The sequence below is a fragment of the Salvelinus sp. IW2-2015 genome, linkage group LG28 (assembly GCF_002910315.2).
Source record: "Salvelinus sp. IW2-2015 linkage group LG28, ASM291031v2, whole genome shotgun sequence".
Taxonomy (NCBI): domain Eukaryota; kingdom Metazoa; phylum Chordata; class Actinopteri; order Salmoniformes; family Salmonidae; genus Salvelinus; species Salvelinus sp. IW2-2015.
Genome location: NC_036868.1, coordinates 22,398,775 through 22,416,308, shown reverse-complemented (window position 1 = coordinate 22,416,308; position 17,534 = coordinate 22,398,775). Strand labels below are relative to the sequence as shown.

Here is a 17,534-nt window from a genome sequence, read left to right as displayed (position 1 = left end):
TCCTGGAAAGCTCTTAGAGATTTACCCAGAAAGACTCACAGCTGTAATCGCTGCCAAAGGTTCTTCTACAAAGTATTGACTCGGGTGTGAATACTTACGTAAATTAGATATTTCTGTATTTAATTTTCAATAAATGTACAAAAATGTCAAAATACATGTTTTCACTGTCATTATGGGGTATTATGTGTAGGTGGGTGAGAAAATATATATTTAATTCATTATGCTCTTCCATAGAAATACAATCTAGTCATTATATTTCWATGTAGAGAATCACTGGTGAAACAGAGCATTATGGGTACTGAAGTTATGCTACAAAGGTGCTACAGTATGACAAGCAGGATTCCACACAGTGTCATGCAGGCCTGGACACAAGGTCTATTTCACATTTCACTGTGAAACATGTTTGATGGCTGCCATCGAGAAGCAGAGGTGAACACTAGAGTCTAGTAACCACTAGCACCACACCCCGGCTTTACTGTAACAAGAACCCCCTCCTTCGCTCTCCTGGCTGGAGATGAGGGGAGTATTCTCTCATCTCTCCCTCTTGTGATGTTAGTGGCTCAGTGTTTAGTTCAGGCTTGCTGCCCGACGCCCCACACCCATTGTGTCAGGGTTTCTACAGTGTGCAGCCACACCTCGCAGCATGGAGTCATGGAGAGATGAGTGACATATTGCCTTGAGATCCACAGTATGCTGACTGAAGTAAATCCCAGAGTCTAACTTCCAGTATCATTGATTAAGCTGAACATGCTCATATTGGCTAATAACGTGTGAGAATAGAGAAMGTCAGGAAATGTGTGCCTACTTTTYCATTTCTGCGGTGAAAGGAGACAGGGAGTTGGACGACAAAAGAACAACACGAGTCAGAGACACGCTTTAAACTAACGTCGAGATTTTAATTCCATGTCTGGCCTTCAACAGTTTGTTTTGCCCTGTCATCAGTGGTCAGTCTGGTACAGAACAGGGCAGGCAGCAGTAGTTGCAGTTGTCTGGGAGCCTAGCCCAGGGTCCTATTCATTGGGGCACACTAGCAAACAGCTTTAAAGCGTTTTTTGTTGTTTTCAACAGGAAAAAAAATTAAAAGGTACTGGACCAACACCAGGTAGGGACTTCCTGTTTCAGTCTGTTTGGTGCCTAATGAACAAGACCCAGGGCTGGGCGTGTTGGGGGAAACAGTCCCATGAGCGCATAGTTTCAGAACACTTAAACAGCTAGCTAGAGGAATGATTGGTGTTTTTTTCTGGCCCTCTTTCTTCATCTGTTGACACTAGAAAAACCAGCTGTGTCATTGTCCGCCGAGGGGGAAAACTGGGAGGGGAGAGGTGGGACTTCCGAAGCACTGCATGACACGTCACCCGAGTCGACCCCCTCCCTGCCCCAGGAAATGTTAGGAGTGTGTCTGTCAGCCAGGTAATTATGCAGACAGCATCTGGAGCTCAAACTCAAGCCACTGGTATGTGTGAGTGCACATTATTGCAAATGGACTGACTGAGTCAGTCAAAAACAGGTTTGAGCACATACCCAGACTGTAGTGTTCTCCAAGATTTGATCTCAGATCAGTTTTGCTTTTCACCTCTTAAAAAGGTTCAAGTTAGGATTGGCGCAGGCTAGAGATGATCCCTAGATCTGTGTTTTAGGGCAATTTTAAGTCGAGCTGTCAATGCCACCTGCTGGTTCTCGTTAGCGTCCTATTGAGCCCCCCCCCCCCCCCCACTGTGCACACATACACTGGTTGAATCAACATTGTTTCCACGTCATTTCAATGAAAGGACTTTGAACCAATGTGGAAGTGGGCCAGTGATGCGTGGTCAGTCAGGTGAGGAGGTTCCGTTGACCAAGATCACGTTTCATTTTATTGCAGTCATCATTTCTATTCACAAAGTTAACCCCTTCAGAAGCAAGCCTTAGTATACCCATTTTATATATTCAATTCAATAAATATACAGACATTATGGGGACGATAATGTGGAGTCCCATAGTTTGAACTTCCCAGAATCAAATAGATTCCTATTGCTGATCAACAGTATCGTCACATCTCCTGAATCATCTCAAATAAAGGATAGTGTTACAGAATAGATCCTCAAGTCAAATCAATGGAATGAAGCCAGAAAAGGTCAAAGTACGTTAATTAATAAGGGCTGTATAGGCACTGCCATTTCAATAGATGAGGGAGAGTCAACTTTTCTTTCTTTTTTTTTTTTTAGGAGGGGGGAGTGCGGGGATACTGTCTAAAAGGGGTGAGGGGGCAAGGGTGTACCAGACCGCATCCTATTAACAAGCGTTCACATTGTGCACTTTGCAAAACATTGTGCTGTTTTTCAGCAGTTAAAAATCGTACCTATTTGGCAAAGAAAACATTCATTGAGCATCAATCGTTACAAAATGAAACTTGAGGGACCTGACGTGGAGACGCTGTACAGAGAAGCAGCTCATTTTGGAGGTTAATACTGAATGGAACTGTGATGATGATGAGGGATAGAAACACCAAAATATCTTCTGTCGAAATAAGCTTGTTTTTCAGTTCCTTGCACTAAGGTCTGATATATTTTTAGACTTGTGTTTCCCACAAGTGCCCAATTGAAACCATTATTAAATGTTCCAGGGTGAAGTCTTCCCCTTGGTATAGATCTGGGATCAGCTTCTCCTCCCCCAATCCTAACCTTAAAAAGGTCCAATGCAGCCATTTTTATCTCAATATCAAAATCACTTCTGGGTAACAATTAAGTACCTTACTGTGATTCTTTTTGGCCATTTTAATTGAAAACAAAACAAAAATAGCTTCTTAGCAAAGAGCAGTGGTCTGAGCTGTTATTGGCAGAGAAGTCTTATTTACCGCCTGGTAATGTCACCAGGCACGCCAAAACTCCCTCCCACCAAAACAGGCTGAATTGTCTGTCTTTTCAAATAGCTCTTACACTAAAAAAAGGCGTCATAATTTTCACAATTTCACAGTATTATTCCAACCTCACAGTGTGGAAATACATGATAAAACACAAAAATCCCCAGTTTTGACTGCACTGGGCCTTTAACCATTGGTGGGGGAAATGCAAAACTGATCCAATATCAGAATCTAGGGGCAAGTTCACCCTCCTCCATTACTGAACACTTCATTAGAGGACTATATAGGAACGACTACTCCGTCATTTAACGCCGACCATTGATAGGTAGCCTAATACCACCAAGATCCAAAAAGTCACAAAAAGCCGTGTAAACGCTCAGTGCCGGCAGGTGACAACCATTCTGAAAACAACAGGGCCTACTAAGTGTTTCGGTCCAGCTAAAACCATTGTAGTCTGCTGTAGCCTTAACAAACGTGTTAGGTAATTGCTTTCCCATTTTCCTATGAATATTTGAGCGATTTTTTTCAGGGGGGTAATTCGGGGGGGTAATTGTATAGAACTTGCGGCCTAATGGTCCTGTTCTTACTCTCCATCTGAAGTCATTGAGAGGCAGAGTGACAAACGGGACACTGTCTGGAGTTAGCTTACGTCTGTCCATAGAAACAAAATCTACTCTGAGAATGCCATGGTCTGAGGGCCTTTGCCCATTCTCGTAATTCTATTTCTATGGGTCTGCCAACAACAAGAGGGTCTGGTGACTGATAATCCCACGTCGAGATTGAGATACAAAATTAAACACCACGTAAAAAAAACAAAATCACTGAAAAAAAATACTTCTGCGACCATCAGTGCCTCTCTTGCGGTTTTATATACAAGAGTAGAGTATATAAATGTAAAATGAGTAAAAAAAATAAAATAAAGAAATGAGTGCAATGACAAACCGTATATGCCTTTGCCCTTTTGTTTCTCTCCCAAAAGGTTACATGTCTAGCTAGCGATTCAGGAGCTCAGGGCCCACTGCGACAGTCCACTGTCTCTCGGTCTCTCTCTCCCTGTGTCAGTTTAAAACCAGTCGTTTACATWGTCAGTTTGAGTTTGGCTCTGCGAGTCAAGTTAAGTCGTTGGGTAGGCAGTGTTACCACCCCTCTTGCCCATAAAAAGTGGCGCAAAAAATTGAATCTGTAGTGGTTGCTGATAAAACACAGACGACACGAGGACAGAAAAAAAAATTGAAAAGGCTTTTTGATTGGCAGCGGCCCTTCTCTGCTTCCAGCCTATCAGGGGTTCCAGTAAAGGTGTGGGGGGGCAGGTCTGAGGGGGTTCAGCCAATTAACTGGAGAGGGTTGTTATTGTACATCCTAGATCCAATTCTTGGGTGTAGGCCCTCACCCCCAAACCTCCATCCATCTCAGAACCAGCCCTCTTTGCTCCCTCTTTCGCCTTTCTTCCGTTTTGCCCGAGTTCCTCATTCTCTTGCTCCGTTCTGCCCAACTTCCTTAGCTGAGCCTAGCCCTGGGCTAGATGAACTTGAAGCACTTAGTCTTGTCGTGGGGCAGACGTGTCTTGAAGAGCACAGAGTCCACGCGGAACTGTGTGTAGAGTAAGGGCATGTAGCCGTACACCTTGACAAAGAAGTTGATGCACTTATGGCGCTCGTGGAAGTGAGAGTCGTCGTGCGACAGGGCCTGCGGGCAGCCGGGGCAGCGGAAGGTCCAACGAGACGTCACCTAAGAGGGAGGAAATGGAAAGGGTGTGTCTGATCACAATGCTACAACCATTTTGATTGCTTTGTCGATACCATGAACATGTGGTCGTAAAATATGGCAGTGTGTGCCAATGAATACTGGCACAGAATACTTGCACAGAATTGAATACTGCGACACATATTACAGTGCATAAAATGAGGATGACTCTTAGGGTTGATTCTCCAGGAAAAGGAAAGTCACTCATTGGTTATAGGAGGTTACTTCCCACCACATGCATTATTCACCTGCCTTATTCCTACCAGGGCCAACTTGCTGTCAAGTCACACACGCCATCGAAGCCTGTTCTAATTCCTGAATGGAACACCTGGGAATATTCCAAGATTCCGGGTCCCACAATTCCCCCTGGCTCGATTGGCATAATTAGTCCGCTAACCATAAATATGTATATACTAGTATAAATGTCTTGCAAATAGATGTCGAGGGAAACGCAAGCGTAGGGCAACAATCCAATCTTGCTGTGCTCTGATTTATAATTTGCCAGAGAATATTGAACATGTCAGGTTGAGTAATGGTTGGCTAAGTGAGCAGAAATATAAATAAACAGTGCCCGGGGTGTGTGTGTGTCTTTTTGGAGTATACGTGTGTGTGTGCGCCCCACTGACCTTGATAGGGGGCTTTCGGGTGATGTGTGACACCAGGAAGTTCATGGCGATATCCTCGCAGTTGATGTACTCGTCCACCATGTCGCGGATGGCCTGAGGCATCACATACGAGTACAGGTACGCGTAGTACTGCAGCAGAGAGACAAAACATATGAGGGAATCAACCGGCGCCCCGTTCATTTGAACAYGCAACCTTTTTAAACATTTTGCAACAGAAAATGAAAATGAGCGAGTCCAGTGGACAAGTCATCCCTCCCTGTTTTACATTCTTTTCTTCCGTTTAGTGCCTAATGAATATGGCCCAGGTGGAATGAGGAGAGGGTGAGAAAGGTCAGACCAAAGAACGTACAAGGAAGTCATGGAGAGGAGGGATGAGGGTGATGCATCTTACAGAAGACAGGTAAGTTTCGGAAAGCATTCGGAAAGCATTCAGACCTCTTCACTTTTTCCATTTTGATACGTTACATTCTTATTCTAAAATTTATTAAATAAAACATTTTACTCATCATTTTATACACAATACCCCATAATGACAAAGTGAAAACAGGTTTTTAATTTTTTYCCCACATTTAATAAACCTAAAATATAGAAATACCATATTTACATAAGTACTATGAGCTCAGGTGCATCCTGTTTCCATTGATCATCCTTCAGATGTTTCTACAACCTGATTGGAGTCCACCTGTGGTAAATTAAATTGATTGGACATGATTTGGAAAGACACACACCTGTCTATATAAGGTTCCACAAGCCACGAGGTCAAAGGAATTGTCGGTATATCTCCGAGACAGGATTGTGTCGAGGCACAGATCTGGGGACGGGAACCAAAATATTCCTGCAGCATTGAAGGTCYCCAAGAAAAAAAGTGGCATCCATTATTCTTAAATGGAAGAAGTTTGGAAACACCAAGACTCTTTATACAGCTGGCCGCCCGGCCAGATTTAGCAATCGGGGGAGAAGGGCCTTGGTCAGGGAGGTGACCAAGAACCCGATGGCCACAATGACAGAGCTCCAGAGTTCCTCTGTGGAGATGGGAGAACCTTCCAGAAGGACAACCATCTCTGCAGCACTCCACCAATCAGGCCTTTATGGTAGAGTGGCCAGGCGGAAGCCACTCCTCAGTAAAAGGCACATGACAGCCTGCTTGGAGTTTGCCAAAAGGTACCTAGAGACTCTCAGACCATGAGAAACAAGATTCTCTGGTCTGATGAAAGCAAGATTGAACTCTTTGGCCTGAATGCCAAGCGTCACATCTGGAGGAAACCTGGCACCATCCCTACGGTGAAGCATGGTGGTGGSAGCATCATGCTGTGGGGATGTCTTTCAGAGGCAGGGACTGAGAAAATAGTCAGGATCTAGGGAAAGATGAACAGAGAAAAGTACATAGAGATCATTGATGAAAACCTGCTCCAGAGCGCTCAGACTGGGRCRAAGGTTCAACTTCYAACAGSACAACGACCYTAAGCACACAGCCAAGACAAYGCAGGAGTGGCTTYGGGACAAGTCTCYGARTGTCCTAGAGTGGCCCAGCCAGAGCCCGGACTTGAACCAGATCGAACATCTCTGGAGAGACCTGAAAATAGCTGTGCAGCGATGCTCCCCATYCAACCGGACWGAGCTTGAGATGATCTGCAGAGAAAAATGGGTGAAACTCCCCAAGTACAGGTGCCAAGCTTGTAGCGTCATACCCAAGAAGACTCGAGGCTGTAATTGCTGCCAAAGGTGCTTCAACAAAGTACTGAGTAAAGTGTCTGAATACTTATGTAAATGTGATATCAGTTTTTTTATATTAGCAAAAATGTCTAAAAACCWGTTTTTGCTTCATCATTATGGGCTATTGTGTGTAGATGAGGGAAAACAACTATTTAATCAATTTTAGAATAAGGCTGTAATGCACAACAAAATGTGGGAAAAAGTCAAGGGGTCTGAATACTTTCCGAATGCACTGTATGATATAATAATATACGCCATTTAGCAGATGCTTTTATACAAAGTGACTTGCAGTCGTGCATACATTTTACATTACGGGTGGTCCCGGGAATCAAACCCACTATCCTGGTGTTGCAAGCGCCATGCTCTACCAACTGAGCTACAGAGGACCACCGAACAGAGCTACGTGCAGCATAGAGGTCAGGGCTCACGGGGTTGAAAGGTGTCACGACGGGGGAGGGAGGAGGGGAGTACCTTGTGAAAGAAGGCGGCGCCCGTCAGCACCATTGACAGTTCACAGGAGTAGTTAGAGTTGTAGAGCCAGGACTGGTGGTTGACGTCCCAGGCATGGAACCTCCCGGGGAAGCCCACGATGCGGTCCCTGGCCTCCCGCCACACCCTGATCCACACAACCACACCAAGAGAAACATGACGAAAAAGGCAGCAATATACTGGGGAGAATGAGCTGAGGAGAATTGCATCAAAATGCGACCACAATATATTCATATTTTATTGTACATGTAGGCCTATAAGGAAAATCATACTGCTGACAAAAAGGTMTCCACAGCTCGTCAGCGAGGACGGCAATCTACAAGGAGAAGAGATAAGGGTTCTGTTGTGTATTATTTTCGGACGTGCACACAGACACACACGAGACTACAAGGACGTGCTCACTGAGTGAGGAGTATCAACTGCTACATGTAGTTATCAGACGACACGTTCCTACTTAGAAAAAAAAAAATGCTTTGCACGTATAAGAGTATAACCTCTTCCCTTGGAGATGTAGTACATTCACGCTATAGAACGTCCCAGTGGGAATTTAGCGGTGGTTCTAGGTGAGGGAAAAGATTATTACAGGATATTTCATGACAAATGACCCCATTCATACGGTGCCTGCCTGGACACGCTGCAAAAGTGGTAAAACCTTTGGACAATGCTGCAGTCGGGGATTTTGGGAAGCTGTTCAATGGTCATTTCAATACTTGATATTTACCCATTGATTCTTGAAGAATGTAACTTATAAATAAATGACTTACGGGCAATGATCTATCTTTATCATAACCCAAAAATACAGGCCAAGGTTGTATTTCTCCCTTGTTTACAAACAAAGAATGTAAACAAAGTACGTATAGCTTCAAGATATGGTTAAAATATGAACAAACATGTCCAGTCATTGCATCTAGAGCGCTGTCTATGGACTTGAGAGGTGTTACATTTCCTAGCTCAGCTTTTTTTTCTCTCCTGTAGCTTTGCACATGGCCCTGATGTGATATTCAAGGTGAGGCAAGTCTAGTACTGTACGCTCATGTGGCGTTTGAACGTCAACATGGTCCATTTCTCTCTTGTTGATCTGTTAGGGTAAGTTGCATTAGTGTCAGGTTTTGGTTTATGCTGTGGTACTGAGCTGAAAATGCTTTTAAAATGTCAGTGTGCGTTTTTTCATTATTATACTTTATTTTTTTTTAACTTTTGGAATAAGTGTCGATTCACATGATGCTTGTCGATATCTGTAGACAGATCATCGGTCTGCTGGGCTCCAGCAAAAATGCATCTCTTTGAAAATCAATGAGGCACAAAACAAAGTAAACTTTCTTTCTCCAAAGAGCTTTGGATCCAATGACTGGTCCCAGATTCCCCTCTAACTGACCTGAACCCAAACATAATCTCGTCATGGCGGAGGTGGGCGTCGTCGTCGATGGACAAGATGGCCTCCGTCTCCACGGCGTCCCAGGGCAGGAAGCGGTTGTTGAGGCTGTTCTTCTCCGTGCGCACCACCTGCAGGACAGGAGAAGTGTTAAATAGAAAATATTTGAGTATTTTCTTAATTAGTTCACTGTAATTAATACAATCCCAAGAATGTGTGCAGTCGGTAGTCAACTTTTCAAGATAGAGGACTTTTAAGTACAGAGCAAAAACAGTATGTTTTGCATYACTATTCATTTAATGTGGAATTTCATGAAAGTATAGCACAGGGTAATGGTCCAAACCACTCAGCCCCCCCTTTCTCAACAGCTTTATTAAGCTAACCCATCTAACAAACAACATGAAAGTATGGAATGATCTAATATCATTCAATAGTTATGCGGTTTGTCAAATGTGTGGAGCAATTAGGCTATTAATTCAAGATCATTAAACTATCCTCCCATATCTCCCTACAGAGAGGGAATCTCTTTCCTACAGACAGTGTAATTGGGATACTTGAGTATTCTGTTGAAGTTCCATTCTAAAAGCCAGACCTATTCTGTGGACGTCACACTTTCTATTTCCTTTATATCAGCTGGTGTAATTTGTCTGGCTGCCCTGCAGAGTTGTAAGCGAAGCAGGGGGAGCAGATGAAATCAGCGTCAGCAGCTAGACCAATGTGCTTGAGCACACTCTCAGACACACACGGCCTTCCAAGACTGCTGTGCCACAACAAGTTACACTATTTGCATTTCAGAATGGAGTAGACCAGCAGGGCCTTTCAGATCACTCTGTCCCATTCAATCATATTGTTCAGTCTGAGCAGTGAGCACTAAGCAGCRGGGCATGTTTTGTATTCATCGGCGGTGGAAAGTACTCACCACGATGGGCAGGCCGATGTCTGGCCACAGCAGGTCGTCTGAAGGAGGCTTGGGGGAGTTCCACACCACCACCACCTTGTTGAGGTACGGCAACCCGTTGAGCCGTTCCAGGGAGTTCATTAGCACCTCCTCCCTCTCGTAGGTCAGCATGACCACCGTGAACTGCTCCCGGGGCACGTTACCACCCAGCGCTGCCTGAAACTCCTTCCCCGAGCCCCCAGCACCGCCGCCAATGGGGCGGAAGCCCGTGCCCGAGCCCARAAACTTGGCCTCCGAGGGCAGCACGGGGTCCAGCGGCGTGTGGGGGAACAGATGGAAAGGTCCCGGGGCGCGGTTCCAGGTCTGGTAGGTGTYGGCTGACGTGTAGGTAAAGTTGCGGAGGAAGCGTGGCGAGGCGTAKGGTGGCTCCGTCTCCACGGGGCCCAGGTCCAGGTCACCGTTGTCGGCCAGGTTGGCGTCCGTGCCGGCCATCTTGCCTGCTTTGTGAGGGATCTCCTGGGCGGGCTCCTCGCGGATGGGTGCGGCAGGCACCTGGATGCTGGTCCGGACGCTGGCCAGGATGGTGCCCAGTACATTCTCCGAGGTGGAGAAGTAGGTCTCCCACAGGAAGCGGCCCTGTCGTCGCATGGCCAGCAGGTCGTTGTCTGATAGGCTGCGCAGCAGGAAATGCAGCTCGGTGATGCGGGGCTTAGGCACCATGATGGCTGCCTCGCTCCAGCGGATCAGCATATGGTAGGGCAGCCTAGCGTGGTCCCCAAGCACCACAGGGATGGCCCCCACCTCTAGGGCTTCAAACAGCCTCATGCTACTGCCTGCCGAGGCCACCAACTGACAGTCCCCGGGGGAGATGACCAGGGCGAAGGTGGAGGCCTTGAGGACCTCGAGCCGCTCCTCCCTCTCTCCACACAGAGCCCACTCGGTAGGCAGGCTGGGCCGCGGGGTCTTACAGGTGAACTCCACCAGCACCTGGTCCAGGTGGCTGTCCTGCACTGCCTTGAGCGTGCCGATGATGCGGTCGTCGTAGTCGGCTGGCGCATCTCCCTCCATCTCCTCCTCAAAGGACTGGTGCGGTCCCTCCTGCAGGCTACTTCGCAGAGACTCCACCTTCTCGCCCTGGAAGGTGAACAGGTACTTCCTCTTGACGGGCACCTGGGGCGGCACCTCCAGGAAGTTGGGCTCAGAGAGGGCGTGGACCAGCGGGGACACCACCAAGTCAAAGCCCTCGCGGTACTGCTGCTCCAGGAAGGTGGACTGGGCCACTGCCGCTCGGCCCGTGCTCACATTGTACAGGAAGTTCTGCGTCATGGACTTCCTGGAAAGATGGACGAGGAGGTGGTTGTGTCCATCGGACCTCCAGTAGGGCAGGGCCTTCAGCTGCTTCTCCAGCTCCAAGGGAGCCGGGAGGGGGGAGGAGGGAGTCTCCTGCAGCTCCCCAACCAGCACCACATACAGACAGGCGATGCTGGGGTTGTTCGTCACATAGATGCTGCTCTTTACCGAGGTGGCGAAGGCCTGCTTGACCAATGGGTCCAGGGACTCGCCCCAGGGGTAGGAGGCCGTGTCATAGACGTACACAGGGAAGCCAGAGGTCAACGGGCAGCGGGCGTAGTCGAAGCAGGAGCGCAGGCGGCAGGCACGGGCAGACTTGGGCGGGGGCAGGCCCGGGTCGTCCTTGTCGGGTAATAACCTCACGGGCAGAGAGAGCTTGGGCTGGTTCTGGGCCATCAGCTCTTTGTACGAGTGCTCTGTCTGGCTGATGACATTCTTCAGCTGCAGCAGGTCCTGCTTGGCACTGTCGATGCTCCGCTTGCACGCCTCGATTCGCAGGTTGAGCCGGGAGATCTCCCCGTTCAGCTCCTGCCGCTTTGCCTCCAGCTGTAGCAGCTCCTCACTGACTGACTCACGGATGCGGCACAGGTCTTGCACGTGCTTGGCCTCGCACAGTTCGCCACCGGGCCGCGGGCCGAAGATGCGCTTGTCGGGGCCGCCCGCCTCGTCGATGGTGGTGAGGTAGTAGTGGGCGATGAGTGGGAAGAAAACCAGGATGAAGAAGAGCATGAAGCTGAGCCAGGTGAGGCGCACGCGCCGCAGCAGCCACGGCTGGCCGCCGGGCCCCACCCCGCCACCGTTACGCTGCATCATGGGTTAGGGTCACTGGGCTTAGCTCAGCGCCACGCCGGAGTCTCTACTAGTCTACAGGGATCAGCAGCCATGGTGCAACCTCGTCAACATGGTGAAACAGTGTTGGAGCTAAACCATCAGAATTGTTAACTCGACTTGTTTTGTCCTCATAAAATGTCATCTGAGTGGCTCTACCTGATTGTGGTTTTCCTTTTGGTATCAGGATGTAGGGGGACTTCACCTTTGTCTTGCTGGTGTGCCATAGTTCAAACAAGTCCTTGCCATCGTTCCTCTTGTATGGTGTAGTTGTATTTCTGACCTATGTGAGCAAACTGTCGGGTGGAGAGGAGCCCCTTCTGGTAAACGTTGGGAAGGAGGGCATGGCTGGTCACAGTCCTGCAGAGTGGCATCATGGGTCAGCTGCTACTGCCCTGGTTGTGCCCATTTTCTAGGTCCGTCAAAGAATGAAAGGCCTCCAAATTCTCCTCCAACGTTGAATAACAAGACCTGAAACTGATAAAGAGAAACTATGTCAAAACGATATTATTTAAGGTCACTTAGTTGGCATTCTTAGTATATCAGATTAAAAAGAAAAAAATCCAGAAAAGTCCAGCCTTCATCTCATAGCCCAAATAAGTACCATACCAGAATTCTGATGATATCACTAGGATAAATAACATTCTTAACAATTAAATTGTGTGCGTGACGTGACATATGTTTTAAGTTAACACAAAAATGCATCATTTTAACATACATTTGAACGTAAATACAAACCAGCCAATGTGAAAATGTATTTCCCCAAATAATGCTTCTTTGATGGTTTAAACATTGTTGTGTTATCATGATGATGAGTCTAGTTTTTCCCATGTCTCTCCACAAGCCTGAAACAGAGATCAGTAACCTATCTGATAAGCAACACTGTGCATACTGTATCAAAACTGCTGACACAAGGTATGGTTCATAGTAACAGYATCTCATCCCTTTAGGCAACATCCTCATTAGGAACTAACGGTTTTCTCCTCCTTGCTGGCTTTCCCAGGCTAAATCACGAAGGAGACAGGTCTTCCTGTTGAACAGCTCATTTCTAAAAAGAGAGACTGCGAATCACAATACTCTGTGTTGGAGGAAACAGTAACAACAAAGTTTAGGCTTTGCAATCAGCAGATAAACTAAAGCGCTGATAGGAAAGAAATACTGATTAAAAAGGTAAGGACAGCCAGAGACAGGAAGAGAGACCAAAAAGGACATTTTGGGCATTTGTTCCCAGACAAGAGTCCTAATGCATCAGAAAAGAATGAAAATAGCCCATTCTCCAGCAGACCAAAGACAAAAAAGGCATGGAACACAAACTAATCAATGCTGGTTCACACCAGTCTTTGGGAAGGCGACAGAACACAAACAGGACAGAACTAGACTATCTAAAGGCCAGAGAGTACAGTATCCTCACTGCTACATATTGGTAGATAAGGCTTGTTTGGATGAAGGCCTATCAACTAGGCCTACACACTAAACCCAAAACACTATGTTCCCTGATAGGACTAACATTACAGAATGGAGTTCAGAATGACATTTCACACRGACATATAATATCACAAAATACAAAGTGTGAACAAGTACGTGTTTACCTTGGCAACAGACAAGGTTCAGTTGCAGATGAGCCATAAACTCAGTCCTGACAATTAGGCTGCACCATTCATTGGGCTACTGTGAGACCTAATCTGCAGAAGGGCCACTTTCACTGCTGTCCGATTATAACATGTTTGCCTGCCTGCTCGATTATAACACATAGATTACTAAAAGCCTTGTGGCGATTTGGAGGCTCAAGCATCCAGCATATGCATTTTTCTCCCCTAATGGAGCATATTGCAATATGGCCACACAAGTCTGCTCTTATTTTCCACACTGTACTGGGGCTAGCCTTCTTAACACAGTGTGTGCCAATACAGCAGCAGYGGTCATCAGCACAGCTCCCAGCAGGTCAGCTCCAAACTGCTACTGTGTCACATGACGTCATCTCTGCCTGCTGGCCCTTGCACCTCCGAGGTGCCACTGGGAGACAGAGAGAGGTGCTGGCACTCAAACCCTCTAGGTGCCACTGGGAGACCCGAGAGAGTGCCTATCAGGAGCCTCCGATTAATTGCTGCGGGGCTGGGATGCAGATCTACAGTGTAATGGGAGGCAGATGCTGCAGCCTCTCGGGGGCAAAGCCACATCTAATCTGGGGCCATAAACACACAGACTAGAGCCCCAGCTCGTGTTAGCCCTTGGGTGAAACAGTCTCATCTACAGCGGCAGGACTTCGGTAATCCTCAGAGTGCATAGTCTTTACTCTACACCACAGAGTTTAATTTAATCTGTAGAGCATGGATGTGGAACACACAAACATCCACGCCAGTGTTTCCTCTGGAAAGTTTTGTAGCAGTGGGGGGGAAAGGTCACGGAGTAGATGGACTTCTACGGTCCAGTAGGACTGAGAAGCTCAGTTCTGGTGACCTTTTAAAAAAGGACATTCTAACAAAAATGTGTTAAAATAAATTATGTTGACACAATCTAAAATAAAATTTCCACACTGAGAAATGAGCCCAATAACATATTGGTAAACTTTGCATGGCCCATATTATTAGCAATAAGAATGGCAGTGTTTTCCACGAGTGAATAGAAAACAYAGCCAGCCAAGTGTCACCGGGTCAGAGCTCTATTTTGGTGGCCTCTGGTACATTCTAATGCCTAGATTCCATCTGAAATACACAGCAAAATTATTGCACACTTGAATACGAGTTTACCTCAGATTGGAAATATTKGTTGTGGTATTGTGTAGGAAAGTCATGACTTCACAATTTTAATGACTGAAAATGTATGAATTCAGTATATCGTAAATTGTTCTGGATATTGTCTAGGTCTAGGCCTGCAGTGCCTTCAGAAAGTATTCTTACTCATTAACTTTTTTTGTGTTACAGCCTGAATTCAAAATGGACTAAATAGATTTTTTTTACCTTACCCATCTACACACAAAACTCCATAATGACAAATGGAAAACACGTTTAGAAATTTGGGGAAATGTATAAAAAAAATGTAATTGCAGAAATCTAATTTACATAAGTATTCACACCGCTGAGTCAATCCTTTGTAGAAGCACCTTTGGCKGCGATTACAGATGGGAGTCTTTTTGGGTAAGTCTCCAAGCGCTTTGCACATGTGGATTGTACAATATTTGTCCATTATTCTTAAAAAAATTATCTAAAAGCTCTGTCAAGTTGATTGTTGATCATTACTMGACAGCCATTTTCAAGTCTTGCCCTAGATTTTCAAGCCGATTTAGGTCAAARCTGTAACTAGGCCACTCAGGAACATTCAATGTTGTCTTGGTAAGCAACTCCAGTGTAGATTTGGCTTGTGTTTTAGTTTATTGTCTTGCTGAAAGGTAAATTAGCCTCCCGGTGTCTGTTCCAAAGCAGACAACCAGGTTTTCCTCTAGGTTGTTGCCTCTGCTTATTGCTGTATTCCATTTACTTTTATCCCCCCAAAAACTCCCTAGTCCTTGCCGATGGCAAGCATACCTGTTACATGATGCAGCCACCATGCTTGAAAATACTTGGTGATGTGTTGGACTTGCCTCAAATGTAACACTTTGTATTCAGGACAAAAAAATGCATTTCTTTGCCACATTTTTTGCAGTATTACTTTAGGGCCGCATTAGTCMTTTACAAATCATGTTAAACACTATTATTGCACGCAGTGAGCCCATGCAACATACGAGACTTTTAAGCACATATTTACACCTGAACTTATTTAGTCTTGCCATAACAAAAGGGGTTGAATACTTACATAAATCTGAAATGTCTCGAGTCAACGAGGGGCTATGCGTTCTATGGAAAATAATGAACGACGTGGACTGTGTGTTCCACAACGCGCTAGCAGAGAGGAAYTGACCTTCCACGGAGTTGCATTATTTTCCAGAGAAAGCATAGAACCCCGAGTTGATTATCCCTTTTATACTATGGCTACAATTTAACACATTTGCTGCTAGAAATGTGTCCATTTGCCAATATAATTGCGTTAAACATCCACTGAAGTAGCTTGCAATTTTCTAGATAGCTACAGTAGGCGCCTTCGTAACCAAACCGACTTGCTAGTTTAGCTAACCAAACCATCAGTCCAAGCTTGCTTTTATGAAAATCAATTCGACTTCTGCTTTCAAAAGCAGCTCAAACATAGAACATGAAAAAACTAACTATAGACATTGAATTCTACCGTGCTGATATACTGTGCGTTATAATCAGAAATTAGTATTGAACAATGACATGGTATAACAATTTAATAGATTTTTWATTCAGGCTGTAACAAAATGAAAGGAAAGTAAAGGGGTGTGATGAACTGTACATGATCAAGACTAAGAGAACAACTAAGCCAACAAACCTGTTAACATTTAAACTTATTCTCTTGAGATGAAAGTCTTATTTACAGTTGCACTGCAAGATATGAATTTCCACGTTGTATGTTTTTCAAATGATGTATTTTATTAAAACAGAACAATTTAAGGTTTAGTTTTTTCAGGTTTCCACGTTTCCCCTCTGAAAATCACAAGTCCACAGCAATGCTTAAACCGCAYCAGGAGACTACTTTTGAGGTCTGGGAAGAATCTGGAATAATTTTGGGTGTAGTTACTCTTTATTTGAAGTGCTCGCTCACCTAGCTGTTTTTGTAGTGCACASGTGATGGTAGAGTTTGCAAAACAAATACCCACTGGATTGATTAAAATAATTAGGATATCATTCTGCCAGGGAAGCATAACTTGTAGTTAACATTTAATTGAGAAGGTTTTTGGGAAAGCCTTTTCATCTACCAGAAGAGTGTTTTTATTAGCATCCYCGCTAATGGCTACACAAAGCGTTAGACGCCCGCACTGCATTCACTTTGCCTCTTCAGAATGTTTCATTTTTGACAGGTTTTGGCGARAGTGAAACCGCTAGCTTCGCCTCTTTCTCGCTGCTGCGTTTCCCCGTCGTCGTTCGCTTGGTGACYGACAGGCGCCTATCCTATCAATAGAGCACTAGAAGATGCATATCGTTCATTCTAGCTGGAGAGGGCTCGACGGACTAGCGAATTGAAACGTTTAAATGGAAAGTAGCCTGGTTAATATGAAGTGGAAAATGTTACCGGCTGATTAGCGACAGCCGGTGCTAATGGAAAACACTAGCATTATCACCTTTAGCCCAACTGAAGCAGCATAGAGAATAAAAAAATGCTTGGTTAAAAACAACCCAATTTGGATACTTTGGTAACTCAGCACTGGGTAAATATTGGACTGAAAACACGCTGAGTTATTTTTACCCAGCCAGTTGAGTTGCATGAATAACCCAACATGTTTGGTTGTTGGGATTACCCAAACATGGGTTAATTTAACCAACAGTTTCTTACTTTCATGCTGGATTTTATCCCAACAATGAGATTTGCATATGCTTTTTGGGAACTCATAGGTCTGTATGCCTCATTGAAGCTACACAAATTTGAATGTTCAACCTTATAACATGTGATAACTATACAAAAGAACAGGAATACATTTTACACAGGTGGAAAGCCACGCCCCTACTAAACTACGCCTCCAGTCTTCTGATCTGACCTGCTGGGTCATATCTTTATAACGCAGCACCAAAACACATTAACAACCACCCATCCTGGCTCTTTTTAAAGAAAACCCAACACCTACAACCC

The 17,534-nt window shown here is 45.4% G+C and overlaps 1 protein-coding gene across 1 annotated transcript in view; it reads right to left on the bottom strand.

The window, feature by feature from the left end:
* Positions 1–870: 870 nt before the first annotated feature.
* LOC111954206 (exostosin-like 3) overlaps positions 871–17,534 on the bottom strand; it is a 43,357-nt gene continuing 26,693 nt past the window's right edge. Inside the window, exons 2-6 of the mRNA XM_023973743.3 lie at positions 9,702–12,335; positions 8,786–8,913; positions 7,393–7,537; positions 5,209–5,337; positions 871–4,567 (exon numbers count right to left, since the gene is read on the bottom strand). Coding sequence (XP_023829511.1) covers positions 4,358–4,567; positions 5,209–5,337; positions 7,393–7,537; positions 8,786–8,913; positions 9,702–11,843 — 2,754 coding nt within the window. The 5' untranslated portion in view covers positions 11,844–12,335 and the 3' untranslated portion in view covers positions 871–4,357. The remainder of the gene's footprint in view (positions 4,568–5,208; positions 5,338–7,392; positions 7,538–8,785; positions 8,914–9,701; positions 12,336–17,534) is intronic.